Genomic DNA, 16,209 nt, shown 5'->3' with positions numbered 1-16,209 from the left:
AAATAGTTAAAGTACTGTTAGCCACTAAGCCAAAGAACCATGGAGTTCAGCGTGGGCTTGGAGCCTGAGGATTTTATCTTCCTCTTTATAAGTTTAGCATTAACCATCTCGGCTCAAGCAAACCTAGCAATATCAAGAGAAAGCTAGTGGATCTGGTACTCTGTCTGCACTAGTACTTTTGCCTGCAGAGCTGAGCATGGTGCTAGGGATGATCATCACTGCCAGAGGTAGCAGTGTAGCAGAAACTGTTTTTGCTCTGTATCTATTCTTCCTCTTTTCCCCTGCTTCCCTTGGCATTCAGCTGAGGCTGCCTTGCCTTTGAGTCCATTTGTTATGAAGCTACATAACCATTAGAGGTTCTGCTGCATCCTTAATATCTAGGAGTTGCAGAAGGCTTGGAGAACTATCTGCCTCTTGCAAATGTTTTGGTCTTGCCTGACTGGGGAGCTAGCAGGAAAACTGTAGAAATTGGAGATGGAAAAATCCAGGATTGTTACCCCCACCCGTTAATGGAGACCAGAGCAGAAGCATCCTGATGCTTTCTCTTAAGTCGTTGACCAGAGAGTGGGCTGCCAGTACAGCCTCTACAAAAGAGCTGTGCTGATACCTATAACTCATCAGGAGTCAGTCAGGAGCTTTCTCCTGGCAGTCAAGGACATGATCAGGAGTGATGGTTCAGGTCCCTGAGAGCTGAGTAACTTCAGCTGAGCCAATAGGGGATGTATCATCAACAACCTCATTTCTGTCTCCAGGGGCAGCCTCATCAGATGGTGCCTGTGGGCAGTGACCCTAAGTAGGCTGCCGAACTGTTTAAGTTTCTAACCTTCCTGCTAGTCTCAGTTGATTCTGCAGCAGAATACAAACCTGCGTGGACTAACCCCCAGAACTCTGAATTCTTCTCTCATTCTGTTAGAATCCTGAACTTGTTTTCAAAATTGCATTTATTTCTGCTAAAGTGCAGAAGAGTTGGAGGCAATCTGGCAGTTGTGCTTTTCCTCTCCTTCTTTGTGCATTGAATTTTGTTCACTCACTTTACAATGCCTCAAGTTGCTGTAATGCTGCTGGGAAAGTAATTGCCTTGCACTTTCTCTTTCTGATGCCCATGGGTGACAGTGGGGGACTCCTCCCTGGGCACAGTGCGGAGTTAAAAGCCTGGTTTCTGCTGCTTTGCTTAAGACCTGGTTATTTTTCTTCCTTTTTTTTTTTTCTTTTCTTTTTTTTTTTCTTTTTTGTCAGCTGCCTGTTATATCAATCACAGAGCTGGGATCTATTTATAGGTTGGGACTCGGAGTACTGTGTCCTAGTCACAAAGAGAGGCAGAGACGCAGAGGGGACTGTCGGCTGGTGCAGGCGGAACCAAAAGATATTTAATCAGCAATTAGAAACACCTGAGGGTGAGGGAAATTCTACTCCAGCCTCAAGCTTCATCTCTCAGCCCACAGCATGTAAGTACTGAACTTCTACCTTTTATTGTATTTATGGGGTGTTTTTTTGAATCCAAATGTTCCTCTGCACCAATCCTTTTATCTGGCTTAAAATTATGGCAGCATCTCACTGCTGTGGTTAAAGGAATTTTTTTTTTTTCTATTTTCACACTGTCAAAGGAAGGTCAGTGTGACCCAGAAGGAGAGGAGTTGCTTTCAGAACTTTATAGAAATCAGGCAGTTTCACTATCGGAAGGTTGCTTTTTCCTCTGTAAATAATCAAATTAAAGTTTGAGCAGAACAGAATCATTCTGGGAATAGAAATGGTCAGGTTTGCTGGCATTCCAAAAAGGTCAATGTATAACGTAACTCTGCTTAAGGGCTTACCAAGGACAGGTGCTATTTATCCCATGCTGGGAAAGGCAAACCTGGAAACTTCAGCAGCCCTAACTTAAAAGAATGAAGTGACACCCTTTTCTCTATTTAGCAAAAAAAAAAAAAAAAAAAAAAAAAAAAAGAAAGAAAAAAGAAAAAAAAAGAAAAAGAAGAAAAGAAAAAAACCCTCATATCAAACCTTCTCTAGCAGAGAGATAAAAATGAAATTCTATTTACTAAATGCATTTGTCATTAAGCAGTTGATGGGGTTTTTTTAATTTTAAAAGTCCCAAAGCAACTGAAGTCTCTTCCATGACAAAAGAGGGGTGCCAGTCTTTGCAAAGTCGGCACAGTGGCAGTCAAAGGAGGAACTTACTGTGCGCCTAATTGCCAGCAAGCTGTTTGCTTCGAAATAGCCAAAATGCAAAATGGCTTGAAAAATGATGCATTTTTGGAATATTTTTGCTAAAAGGAACATGAAGAGAGGCTGTAATTATGAGGACTTAATAATTATTCAGAATCTGGTTTTTATTAATAGCTTTTAGTGTAGCATTTTTGTCAAAACACTGGAAACTGAAGAGTTTTTCATTTTCCTTATTTTGACTTCAGAGGTTAGCATATCTTTTACAGAAATTGGTGTTTGTAATTATTTTTAAGCATAGGAAAAAATGTTATTACGAAATTTCCTTAACACTTCTCGTATTCAAAATTTCTGCCCCCAAACGCCAACACTACAATTTCTACTTTTGTTTTTTAATATAATTTGCTCATGAAATACATGTTTCAGTAACTTTACTTCCACAATTTACCACTTTGAAAGCAAAAAGAAATAAAAGGAAGTTAATTTTAAAGTAACTTGGATGAAACAAGTGTCTAATAAAATTATTAATAGGATAATAAAAACTAGAGCTATCTCACAGTTAAAATATCAGGTCCTAAGAAATAGAAAACAGCTGAATTGATCGGGCTGACTGTAGAAAAGTGACAAGTAGTCTGTTCTTAAGATTTTTAATCTATATTTCTTTGATGTGCTTTTTATAATTGTCAAAGTTTTAAACTTAAGTTCTAGAAACAAAAAACGCTTTTTACAAATCAATTCTTCTAATGTTTTTAACCATTGATATAAATATTCCATCTTTCAGCCAGAACTGTAGATAGAAGGAAAGCTTTAGGGACAATATTGATAAACACAGTGAATTTACACACACGAGTAATGCCTAAAATGATCACTGCAATACCTAGCTTGCTCTGAAGTACCCCTTCCCTCAAATAAAACAAAACTGTCAGCCTGACCATTCTCACTGTAGAAAGCTTCATTTTGATTAGTAAATCTTTTTGTTTTACTTAAATAATTAAAATATTTTCCTTTTTAAGTCCCCTTTCCATTTGTTTTGGCACAATATTACATTTATTGCCTGTTACAATGCAACTGTAATGTGTATTACAGGAAGAACAGATTTTCTGAAAAGCATTAAAGACATAAAACTGCTGATTCTGTACCTAACAAAGAGTCTGTCATATGGCTGCTCTGAGGTCCCCCTCAAAATTGAAAACCAAGAGACATCTTAGCACCTGAAATACAAGAATTGAATCTTTTTCTCCCCTGCATATACAGAAATATCAGCATGACTACACTTGGGAATTACTTCAAAAACGCATTTGCTATACATTTTTGCAGAGATCCAAGTGTTCCCAAAGAATAAAGTATATTATTCTTTGGGATATTATAGTATATCGCTCCCAAAGAGCAAAGTATAAAGCTAGAGAAGGTTTAGTCTGAAGAGCGTTTTGGACTATTTATTAGTTATGTCCACTTAACAGCTGGACTTTAGCCCTCTCTTTTAACTATATATGGGTCGTTGCCTGGTTCAGCCTGCTGACTCCTGATGTTACTACTTCATCTGGCAAAAAAATCATTTACTGCTGTGGAATCTACCAATCAGCACGTTACGGGATCGCTTCTTGGGGGCGTTTTATCTGCGGTTAGGTAAAAACTTTGACGCGTTATGTGGAAGGAAGCCTTTGTAGTTTAGCATCTACTTCACTAATGACTTTTTCTGTGTGGATGAAGCACCTATTAACCTCCAAACTGGCTTCTCCAGTGTAATTTGTCACAGGGCTGCTACGGGTTTTTTTAGGAAGGAAAAACCTTTCTGCTCCGTCCTTGCCTGCCTGCGCCTCGGAGGGAGAGCAGCACTGACGTGCTGATTCCCTCTCCCGCGCCTCCTTCCCCGGCTGCGAACGGCACTCCTGGGAGTTCTAAATAAAACCTGTGCCAGATCTGCTGCGCAGGTGTCTGGAGCGCAGCACGCTCAGGTGTTAGCTGCTGGTCCCGAGAACGTGGAGTAAACACCGGCAGGAAGGAAACTAGTCGTCTTGAAACAATCTGGTTTTCAGGGCCTTCCGAATAAAACTCCCAAAGCCAGCAGCCGCTGTTAAAGACTGAGCATCCCCCCGTCTCCTCCTTCATGTTTCACCTGTGCATCTGTCCACCTATTTCTCATCTCTGGTTTTACATTTCATTGTGCTCTGCTTGCTCTCCTGCTCTCTTCTTTTGCTTTCCTGAAGACACATTTCTATCTGGCACAGAAAATAAACTCAGATTGCGGGTAGTTATGTTAATCTAATTCAATCCTCTGTGGGTTAGGAGTGAAATTCTAATAGTGGAGCTGTTGAGGGCTTTTTTGTTAATGGCTTGGGGATTACATTGAGTTAAAGGCTCATTTCCTAATCAAACAGAGAGGGAAAGAGTGACTTCGAATATTTATGAGTCTCCCAGCGCGAGTTAAACATTGAACTCCAAAAGCAGGATTTCAGTGCTGCAGAAAGAGTTAAAACCCCTCAGGGCTGCTGTGGAGAGGAAGGGGGGAGGTAAAAAAATGAAAAAATAAAAAAGAGAGAGAGAAAAACCAGTTAAGTGATCAGCATTTTCAACTGCTGTATAACTTCAGTTTGATGAAGAAAAAAAAATCATCTCACAGAGCTAAAATGGAAACTGCAGTGAGATATTTAAAACAAAGTCAAGTGATGCTTCAAAAATGCTCTCCTTTAACAAAGCGGGATGCATGGAGTGCATGCAGAGGCCTAATAGAAACTCTAAATCTCATCTAAATGGGGAGGGCTGGAGGGTGGGCTGTCTTTTATTAGTGCCTGGAAGACCTGATTTATTATCTTTTATAATACATTTTATTTTTCTTCCTATTTAACTCTTGGGTAACCTCTCCTTGAAAAAAGGCGGGGGGGGAGTATGTATGGGTCAATGGGTCACCTACATTGTACCACTTCTCTTCAGTAGACTGGTATCTTATGAGGCTTTTTTCTTCAGTTTGGCACGAGTTTTTTTTGGTCAAATAATATAGTTGGAAAACTGGATTTGCTGCCACAGAAATGATTGTCCAAACTGATGCCGCATTGCTTTTGTGACAAGGTCACCAAAGACGCTTGGGTTGAACCTGCTGTCACTGGAAGAGTGGTCCTGGCCACCGGCAGCCGGGTCTCTGTGTTGCCAGGGCTGGCGTGCTACGGGCTGGCCAGCACCAGGCTGTTCTGCCTGAGCTTGGACTTAGAAAATCAGTCTGAAGTGGTGAACTGCACAATATCAAAGCTTTCTGTAAGGTCGCCCCTTTCTGTAAGGAGACCCAAGAAGGAGTCGGGACAGAAACCTGTGCTGCCTGCCGTCTTCTGACTCACGTGAGCACGTCACAGCTCCGTGCTCCTCTATTTCCCTGCCTGTAGAGTGATACATAGCTGCTATCAAAAGTGCTCTAAGATCTACAGAGGAAAACCTTGTATAAATCCCAAACGGCTGGTTCGCCCATGGCAACGATTGCAAATCACTGACACGGGCGCACAGCTTGGAACCGAGAGGTTTTGTGCTCGTGACAAGGAGTTGCACCAGTTTGTTGTTTTGCTTTTCAAATACATTTGGCACCAAGAAGCCACCAAGAAGGTCTTCCAGTTTTGGTAAGATGAGTAGAGAGCTAATTTACTCCCAGTGTAACTAACAGTGGATTTGTCCCTCGTGCTAGGTCTGAACTGGAGCCTGATGACTTGTGTTGTGATGAAGCTCCAGGCTTATTAGTCCCAGGCTGTAAACTTTGACTATGGAAAAAACTAAGTTACCCTTTGGTTCTGGAGCCAAATGTGTTGAGGGTCATCCCATTATACGTGGAATGTGGTGTTTTTACCTGGGTACAGCACCTTAGGGTATGAAATGGCACCTTGTCCTAGTTTTAAAATTATTTAAAACTGTGACCTGACATCAGTGCCTGAGGCCCCTTTCTCTTTGTGCACTGTACCTGGGACCCACTGAGAAGTAGTAACATCAGTCAGAGTATACCTTTTGCATGTATTTGAAATGGGTAGCAAGTGTAGTTTTTTCTTCTGTAATACTGGCAGATACAAAAAAAAGCACTAAACAGAGTTTAGTTGCCACGGTGACTTGGAAGTGGCTTTTAAAGTTTCAGAATGCTCAAAGTATCTAGAAAAAAATGCTGTTGTCTTTAAAGGAAATTACTCTCTCAGATGGGATAAAACTTGCAACTAAATCTTGTTATTTGGAGACTGGAAAGCATTTGTCCAGTTACAGAGCCTGAATCGCACGTGTATGAGAGGGAAGCATAAGCAGCTATTTTTATTCATTAAGGCTGTGCATGTGAGATGTGAATGATCCTGCTCATAAGAGTTTCACCCTGCTCTTGGAATGGATTCCCTCTCTCTTTGTAATTGTTTACCAAATCAGCAGGAAATGCACTCCAAAAGTTCTTGTTTCCCCAGTCCCGTGATCACCTCTCTGTAGTAGTGCTGAGTAAAAGATCAGTAGCTGCGTACTAAGACACAGGTACTCCGCTGACATTTCTGTAAAGCTCACAAGGCTTAAAGGGTGACTTTCTGGGTGAGAACAGAGGATACATCTGCCATCAGGCCTGCCAGACGGCTTGCTTTTTGTTTGCTTTGCTCTCCATTCTCAGGCCTTTCTTTTGCCACAGGTCTCTTGAGCCTTTTAAAATTGCAGTTGAAGGGAGCTCATCAGGAGCTCTTTTTACTTCCCTTCAGGTAAGTTCTTCCCTGTTGCATTATGTCCCCATGGCCTAGTACAGGGGATTTCAACCTTTCTCCAGTGGTGATGTGAACTCAAGTAGAGTGGAGAGGAGCTCATGTGAATATAATTTTCTCAGTCACGCTTCACAGACCTATAGTGTGTAGCCCGGAGAGTATGGCAGCACAAGCTGTAACCATTGGCAGATGCTGCCCTTGAGGTGGGGGAGGAAGGCCGGGATTCGCAAGTGAAACAGGTTGCGAAGGAACTCCTTGCATCAGCATCTTCTCTAATGCTTCCCCTGATAGACCTAGGAGCGTATCCCAAACGCCACTGTTTTTTAAGTGGGTGGAAACTTCTAGGTACAGTTTAAATGCTGTATATCCGGCTATTTGTTTCACTGTTGCTCTTTAATTCCAGCCTGGATACAGACTCCCTGTTCAGCCTCAGTGAGTCCCTTCACTGATGTTATGTTTTACGTATCTTAGATAGGGATCACGCTTGCCTGTCCTCCATGAGCTATGGAGAATTGCATGATCACAGCAAAATGCTTCGTGTTTCTGCAGACTCCAGGTACAGTCCTATGTCTTGCCCCTAATAGCCCCTATTCCTTTTTTCTTTTTTCCTTAACAGTATGAATAATCACATGACTTCTTTCTCTTCTTCCTGAGTTTTCTTGCCATCCCTTTTGCTTTCTCGCTATCCAGGATTAAACTTCAGTTTTATATGTCTCTTAACAGGCTCTAGTCCTGTGGCCCTCTATACTGACTCTCCATGCCATCTACTGCCTATGCAGTCCCCTTCGGTGAGCGTCAGCTGGTGCTCTGGGAATGCCTTAGTCCTCCTGCACGGAGACGGTGGGGGATAGAGAGCTGAAGCTATGGTTTCTGTGAGGCAGTCTATCTCGTGCAAGGATGCCAGACCAAGCATGTGTCTCCGTGTGCTCACAGAGCAGTATTTGGACGTGCTGTGCTGAAGTAACAGGCCAGACCTCCCTGCAGTCTCTTGCTTATGTGGCTTTCGTCTCTGTAATCGCTTCTGGCGCGTGGTCTTACAGAATGTGTGTTTAAGGAGGACAAAATTAATGGGGCTGCTGCTGTGGCTGTGAAGGGTTAAATGATGGTGACTGAGAGTCCCAGCTTCTCCTGGGGAATAAGGACCAGCCAGAAGAATTGATTGTCTTGGCTTATTGATCCTTCAGGAAACAGCACTGAAGTGATAATGCTGTTCTTGCCACTTTGAGGCGCTTTGTAGCAGAAATATTCTGTGTTTACCTAGGAGAGTGCAAAGGAAGAGCTGCTCTGTTGCTAGCCCAGTCCAGAAAAGTGCTGTGCTCGACATGTGTTGAGTTTACCGCTTGTCTGTCTGTTCATGAGGAAATGGTTTTATAGCGTGCAGTGGAGAACTGGCCGTGAATGGGCAGCTCATGAGAGTTACAAGACTGCATTTTTTCTGGCAGTGTCTTGGTCTGCAGCATTCTGTGATCTCAGCCTATAATGTCATAGGGCCACTGTCTTTCCCATCTTTCTCCTATCTTCTCTCTTCCTGGCCAATTTGCAGTTATTTCTGCCCCCCAGGTGGACTTGCTTCTAAATTAGAATAAGGTGGTTTAGCTCTTTTGAGCCTGTGAGTTTGGTGCTAATTTCTGGCCACCTGGGAGGGGGGTTGGCTTATGAAACACCCCATTCACTTTGCACTGAAGCTCCAGGTCTGCCCTGGGAAGCCAGGCATCCCACTCTGGCCCCAGGGCAGCAGAGGATGCAGCACCCACCCGCTACAGGAGCTGCTGGGGGAGCAGTGCTTTTTGTCTGCTTGGCTACATCACCCCTATAGATATGTGAATCAGGTGTCCAAAGAGCAGATGGAGAGTCAGCCCTAAGGATCTGTGGCATGCTTCTGCAGCAGTGACCCTGGGGGAGGGGGCACATGTTCCTGCCTGTTCCTGGGCTCTAGGACTCTGCCTGGCCCTTGCAGTGCACTGGGCCGGGGGAAGCCCTGCTGTTCTCCCTGAGGCACCAGACGTAATCAGTTTGCAAGCTGGACTTGGCTCTTAGACTTAGGACCATTGCTGATGACTGCAAGACTTGGGATCTTTTGGGCTCTGGAATTAAAGGAGCAGCTTGCTAATCAGGCTCCCCATCTCCTTTTCTATCTGCTTTGTACATATGTGTGCTTTGCATCCTTTCTCCTTCTGGATGCTGTGCTATGAGGGATCTCAGAGAGGTCTCTACAGCTTCCCATAGCCAGGTCAGGAGGCCCAGAAAGCTCTGGGACTGTTTGGAGGATATTGCAGAATCTTGCACAAAGCCAGGAGAGGCAAAAAGCTACTATGAAATACTTCTTTATTAAGTCAGGCCAGTTTATATATAGAGATACGCAAATAACTTGCAAAGCCATTTAATTACCCTATATATCATTTCTGTACTTCAGCCCCTTTGATGTTGCCAACAGCTTTATTGCTGTACTTGATATTTTACTTTACATCCCCATCATGTGAAAAGCAAATGATCATGAGAAAAATTGCACTTTTCATTTAAAAGACTGCAAGGTTTCAGGGAACATGCAAGAAACAATGCCCTTCCTCCCAAAAGGGGGATGGGAGGAACAGGAAAATAAGATTAATCACCAGAGTATCACTTAGAAAAGAATTATACTTATTATACTTATTATACTTATTATACTTATTTTTGGGACTTGATTAGTAGCTGAACTTTTGAGGCTCACAATACTGGGTTTTATACTGTGTGCAGTATAAAACTGCACACTGTTTGGGTTACAGCATGTAAAATTATTATCTATGACTTAATAAATCTCATGCTGTGACTGCTTCCACTTCTTTTTAACTAGCCCTCAGACTGCAGCTCTGAGTTGTTAACAGCCGCTTTGGCTGTTGCTGCCCTTGTGCCCTCGTTGTCTGTACCGTGATGTGCTCCCCGCTGCTGGGGCTGCTGCCTTTAGACATGGGACAGCTTGTGTCCCAAAGAGCTTAGAATCCGGTTTAGAGGAAGAGACTACCGGAGGGCAGTCAGTCACAACGTCAGAGGCTAGCGGGAAGATGAGGGTAACCAAGATAGGCATCTGTGGTAATGTACTGCTGCAAGTCTGGCTTGTTTTGAGTGCAGGTGGCTTTACTTACTGTACGTTTAACTATAAGATACAAAAAAAAGCACAGTCCTTTATTTTCTGTGCAAAATCTGCCTAATGTTTTGCTTGCAAAATTAGCAACTGCACTTTCTTAGCTAAGCAGAGCGCTCTGCTTAATGTTCACTGTACTTTATACTTGCATGTGTTTCTTCCCCTTTTAAATGCTGTAGTCAGCCTTTTCTCTTAAAGTGCTCCCTAGGGAGCAGGCTTTAAACAAACCAAAGGAAATGTTTTTCATATAACACAAAATTAAACTGTGGAATTTGGCTTTTGCATCATTCAGTAGCAAAGTTATGTATGGATTCAAAAAAGTACCAAAGAATTCATGGAACATATGGACTCATCAGTGGCTTGTACACACTACGGTCTAGAGGGACCTGCCTAAGCCATAGGCTGCCAAGATCCTGGTTGTGAGGCCTGCAGAGGTGTAGCAAGGGGAAGAGTGGAGAGAACGTTCTCCTTTCTTACATTTTTTCCCTGGGCGTGTGCTGGTGGTTGCTATCAGAGACAGAATATGGGACTAGCTGGCTTTTTAACCTGACCCAGTATGGCTGTTCTCGTAACTTCTGTTGGAAGCAGCAGCTTTGCTGTCACTCTGTGTGCACGTAGCTGAATTGCTTGTTTGCATGACACCTTGTTACAAAGATGCAGCATCTCTGTTTTGCGGCACCTGATCTTGCTTATCCTGAATGTTCTTCTACTGTTAGCATGCCCAAAGCTGTGGGAGTCCTTTGGAAAGGTAAGCTAAAGCACTGTGAAAGCAGCAGTGAAGACGAGACTGGAGCCAAGGAGTGAGGCTGAGCTAAACACCACCAGTGCTTCCTGAATATTTTCTTTCTGACTGTTGCTGTGTGGCTGGTGTGAGGCTTGTGGTGGAATTTGCAGGGCAGAAGTAGGCCCAGAAGGAAAGAGACAATGGTTTAAAGGATGCTTTGGGGCATCTGTGTTTAAGACCAGATTATGCAGCAGCTGTGAGCTTGTTTCAAGTTAAAAAGTCTCTACTCTGCATTATGTGGAAGTGCAGAAGGTTTAGTCCCTTCACTGGTCGTGTGTTGGGTCAGAGAAGGATTGCATTACTGTATCATAGGTTAGTGAAGGTCTACTGAATTAAATAGGAGCTGCTTTGTGACATCCTGCAGGGCCTTTGCCATGATGACTGATAGTTATTCCTTGTAACTTCAACCGTGGCTTTTGGCTTCATCTTTCCTGTTTGTGAGTGAGGGGGAGTGATGTGCCTTCTTTCTGCAGTGAAGCATCTGGTTTGGAAGGTGTTCCCAAGGCTCTTGGTTGCCTAATAGAGGATGCATTCAGACAAGTACCAGATGTTTTGGCTTTAAGATGAGGGTCCAGTGTAAGAAAGAAGGACCATGTTGCTCATGGACCCAGTGGTTTCATGAAGTAGCCTGTTGTCTGATGCCTACCCTGTGAGCCCACAGCACTGAAGAATTGCTGTTACTGTTGAAAACAGTACATTGGTGTTTTGAGATTTTTCTTAGGGTTTCGTGGGCATTTTCTAATGCAGTAAGCTGTAAACTTGTAGCTGTAAACCCATGTAAACTTGGAAGCTGTCTCGTGTAGTTTTGCTGATTAGCATATGTCTTCAGTAAAACATGAATGCCTTGGGGCTTCTGAGCAAATTTAGTTTCATAGCCCATAACTCACCTCTGTAGCGAGAGGACAAGGCTACATTGTCTTTCAGGAGCTGGAAAAGGCCAGGTAAGGGGCAACAGTGACATTGCCCCTTTTGGGAAGGGGAAGAAAAGAGAGCATTTTTTTTGTTGACTTTTGAGGGTAATCATGATGGAAAGAATGGGCAAGAGGAGACACTTTGGGGAGTTCTTTCCTTTTTGTGACCATCTTTGCACTGCAAGACAGAACTATGCTTTCTGCCCTAGTTCTGTTCCTTCCATATATTACACCTTTGGAATGACTTTGCTAGGGTTGGCTGGCTCATGCACATGTGAGTAATTATGTTTTTCAAGATGGTCCTTCTGGGAGGGACACTATGAAGCAGGATATGAAGGTACTTTCTCATCTCTGTATGCTGTTAGCGCATAAATCCCCTCCACCCTGGCCTTTGCTACTGCCACCTCCTGCTGACTTGGTCTATCCATCAGTTCAACCATAGTGCTAGCAGAGCTGCTCATCTGCAGAGAACTTTACAAGTAGGGTGAGATGAGTTGCCCTTCCTCTGTGTGGGGAGGAGATTAAACTACTGCAGACTGCAATGACTGGTGAAAAGGGAGAATCTTCTGTCATACATTCAACCAATCCTTGAAATTCAAGGGATCATTATAATACACATAGGTAGGGAGTCCAAGTATTTTGAACACTGATATTCTTCTCCCACCATAGCTCCACTCTTCTGTTTCTTCACCGCTGTTTCTAGATTATTCCTTGTGCTTGTCTCCTATTTTGCTTCAAATTTAAATTGTAATCTATTACATGGTTGTACAGTACTCTGCATTGGTAGGTACTGACCAACATAGTGGTACCAAACTGTGGTATATGTATTGCGGGTATAAAAGGCATCCACATTGTGCATAACAAACCCAAAATCTTTAAAACTGAAGTCCTGATTAGTACTCAGACTTGATAAACTCATGACAGGCCTGGAGTGGGAGGGAACCATGCTACTTTTAGTTCTCCATTACAGCCAGAAATATTTCCAGTTTTACCTTTTTTGAGCCCATCTGTAATGTGGGGCAATTACATGACTATCAAGACCGATTTGATATTGTACAAACATCTTTTTGTACCATTTTCTATTTAAAAGTGGACTCAAGCAGGAATTTATGCTGCTGGTTTCCATTCATCTGGGAACTGCTGCAACTTTGGTAAAGGCACATTTCTGAGAAGAGAGAACTCGAGCTGCTAATTTGACTGTAGGAGTTTATTTCTGGAATGCAGCAGTGTTTCACCAATGGACCAGCTGTCCTGGAAACAGTTACCACACGGGGTCATTTTCCTCTCTGTGTGTAATCAGCAAAGCCACCCCAGTTAATCTGAATCCTTTTAAGTCTCCTAAACTAGACCACAGAGAGTGCGACGAGGTGTTACAGGACTCTGACCTCTTTTGCTTGCTCCTGCTATCATGAAGGAAGAGAAAAAGACTCCCGCACTTAAATGCCCCTTAAAGGGGAAGCCTATAACCTTTTCTGAATATGGAAAACTTTCTATCAACAACATGCTACTGGATTTCGGGAGGAGGTGTTGATCTTGTATTTTCTATGGCATATTTCGTAATAGTAGTTACACCTCTCCTAAGCTTCCCAACTGTTCTAGGGTAGGGAATCATAGTGGTTGGAAGTGGAAAAGGCTTCTTAGCTCTTAGTCTTTTTTCTTATCTTATACTTTGCTTTTACTTTGCACAGCTTTCCTCCATCACTGTTCAGCTCTGGGATGACAGATCCACAGCTTGATCCATTCCACTACCAGAGATTTTGTACTAGTTGTTCAGCTTAAATTATCTTTCTTAATTTCTTTTCCCTAGCTCTGTCTTACGTTGCCAAGTTCCTTCCTCACTGTTTCCACTCTTCAGTATTTCTTGGAGATAAGCATCCTGTCTCCAAATCCTCTTTTGCTTGAGTAAGCTCTATGGTTTTGTTGGCACCCTATCACCACCTTCCATCAGTCTTTTGAACTGCTCTATAATTTTTATTGTGTTTCTATTGGAAAGGTTTTGCACTCTGAGTTTCATATTAAATGTGTCTTCTAGGCCAGGGTGCAAGGCCGCTCACTGGTAGTGAGTCTTGATGGCAGAGGGACGTTCTGTCTCCCTTGTATTTGGTGAAGGGTTTGTTTCGAGAGGCCACCACAGGCGAGTCCCATGTCTGTGACCTGGGCCAGCATCACTGTGGTCCCAATGGATGGATTGCTGGTGCTGTGCAGTGGAAGCCTGCATCTCCCATGGTTTAGTCGCTGGTTCTTTGGAGCTGGCTACTTGAAACTGAGAACACAGTTACCCTGATGGCTGCTGTCTCCTCTTCTCCCAAACTGTGCTAATGTAGCTTTTCAGCTGAGTAAGTATGACTGGAACTTTCTAAAAATTAAGTGTCATCAAAGATTTTTGCCTTGACAATCAGTAGTTTCAGGAAGTGATTTTGAAAAAGGAGCCACCTCACCGAATTCAGCTAGATTATTTAAGAGTTTAATTTCAGAGTAGAAAAAATGCTAGAAAATATTCAGTGGATGTAGAGTTTCTTTCTCCTTTTCTAACTTATCTGCCTTTCCAGGTGAGGGAGGAGGTGAACGTAGTTAGTCCTGGGTCACCCTTACGGAAAAGTAGAATCTGGAAGGATGAAAAAGTTGGTGTGTTCCCTTTGGAGAAAAGGCAATATAGATTTTCCTTACTGAGAGCCAAGGGGCAGCTGGTTGTATGCTTTGTTAACATTGTCTTTGGAGCTGAGGCTGAGGTTGGAGTGATCTGCAGGAAGCAGAGGTGATAAGTTGATGAGTTTTTAAACAACAGCCTGGTATGACAGTAACCAAAGGGGAGTTGTCTGCCCAGCTGCAGTATCTGGGTTTAAGAGGCCTTCAATAAACAATAGAGAAAAATAGTAAATTGAAAAGAAGTGGAGAAGAACAAAAAAACTACCATCCCAAACACGATGAGGGAGTTGCTTCAATGGAACCTGGTATACTCACCTGAAATTAAAGGAAGGGTTTGTTTGCTCTGTTGAAGCTAGAACAGTGTCTGGCTAGCCAGAGCTTGTGAGAACGGAAGGACAGGTTTGCGAGTGTGTGTTGTACAGCAGAACCACAGCTTGACCTCAGGCTTCCAGTGCACGCTTAGTGTAAATGTATCAGAAATTGCCGTATGAAAAACACATGTGATTCCTCTTAATTGAAGCTTATGGGGAATAAAAAAGTATTGGATAATAGGTACAACACTAACCCTTGTTAGTAAATGGCTTTAGCAGTCAAAAGCAAATGCTACCTTTGTACACATTTGTCTTGTTTCCTACAGCTCCTAAAGTACCAAAACGAATCGAAACAGATTTTAACGCAGCCCCATACCACTCTGATGCTCTAGGCTTAACTGCATAACACAGACCATTAAAAATTACAGAGTGATTTCAGCACTTATCTGGCAACTTTTCAATGAGCCAGATTACATCTTTTAGAGCGATATGAAGCCTTGATTTAAAGACACTGTGATAGAGTATTGAGTGTACTCAGTTCAGGTTGTTCCAACAGTCAGTTCTACTGCTTTAAACCAAAATCTCACTCTTCATTACTAACTGAAATTTGTCTAGTTTCAGTGACCAGGAATAGTCTTATCTTGTATCCTTTTAAAGCTAGATTAAAGAACTCTCTTATATTATATTTCCCCCCACTTACAATTAGATCGGGTCACCCTTAGCCTATTCTTGGAATTGAATTTATTATGCTTCTCCAGTCTCTCGTTGGATGGTTTTTGTTACCAGCAAGTATTAGTGTGACAGAATCATGCTTTTCAGTTCAGCAATTTATATCTTTCCATCTCATTCTGTCTCAACCATGTCATCATTTACCTACACAAAAGAGGAAGTTTTCAAAGAAAGATATCCCCAAACATAAATGCTTTTAGGAAACCGCCTGGCATTACCATTGTACTTTCACAGCCGCTGTAACGCAGGAGCCGCATCCCCTCCAGAGGTAGTTCTGTATCAGCTGGCCTGCAGTAGTCTTGCTTGTGGTCAGTTTGGATCAAAACTAACCTTTTGGCATTTTTAACCTAGATCAGCTCCTCAGTCTGGACTGCACAAACACATGCCCAAACACAAGGGAGGAGGCAGGATGAGCGTGGGAATGAATGGCTGGGGGTGAGGAGGGTGCAGCAGCAGAAGTGGCTTAAAAAGACATTGCAGCTACATAGAGACTTTGTTTTTGTACAATCTGATTTATAAAACCCAAACTCTTAAAGAAAAGAGGTAAGGAAGAACCACATGGTTTTATGTTACTCAGATGTAACAAATGCATGCATGTTGTTTGTATTGAATAAAAGGAAAATCTACCCTTCTGTGGAGGAAAGGAGAGATGAGATTCATTGGTAATTTTAAACTGTAAATGTTGTACCAAAATCTCACAGAGAAAGAAATGCAATACCCTCTACGTACACTTGAGCCTTTGAGCTTTGCCACGCTACATGTGGTACTGTGTAAGTTGGATTGCTCCAGGAAGAGTTTGGGGAAGAAATCTTGGCTTGGATACTGCTATGTTCATACCTCTTCCCTTTACCCAGGA

At 42.7% G+C, this 16,209-nt stretch overlaps 1 protein-coding gene across 1 annotated transcript in view; it reads left to right on the top strand.

Moving 5' to 3' along the window:
- Window positions 1-1,310: 1,310 nt before the first annotated feature.
- ESRRB (estrogen related receptor beta) overlaps window positions 1,311-16,209 on the top strand; it is a 131,516-nt gene continuing 116,617 nt past the window's right edge. Inside the window, exon 1 of the mRNA XM_062575969.1 lies at window positions 1,311-1,445. Within this exon, the coding sequence (XP_062431953.1) occupies window positions 1,444-1,445 (2 nt within the window). The 5' untranslated portion in view covers window positions 1,311-1,443. The remainder of the gene's footprint in view (window positions 1,446-16,209) is intronic.

This window comes from Rhea pennata, chromosome 5 (assembly GCF_028389875.1).
Source record: "Rhea pennata isolate bPtePen1 chromosome 5, bPtePen1.pri, whole genome shotgun sequence".
Classification (NCBI taxonomy): Eukaryota; Metazoa; Chordata; class Aves; order Rheiformes; family Rheidae; genus Rhea; species Rhea pennata.
This window is presented reverse-complemented; position numbering and strand designations above follow the sequence as displayed.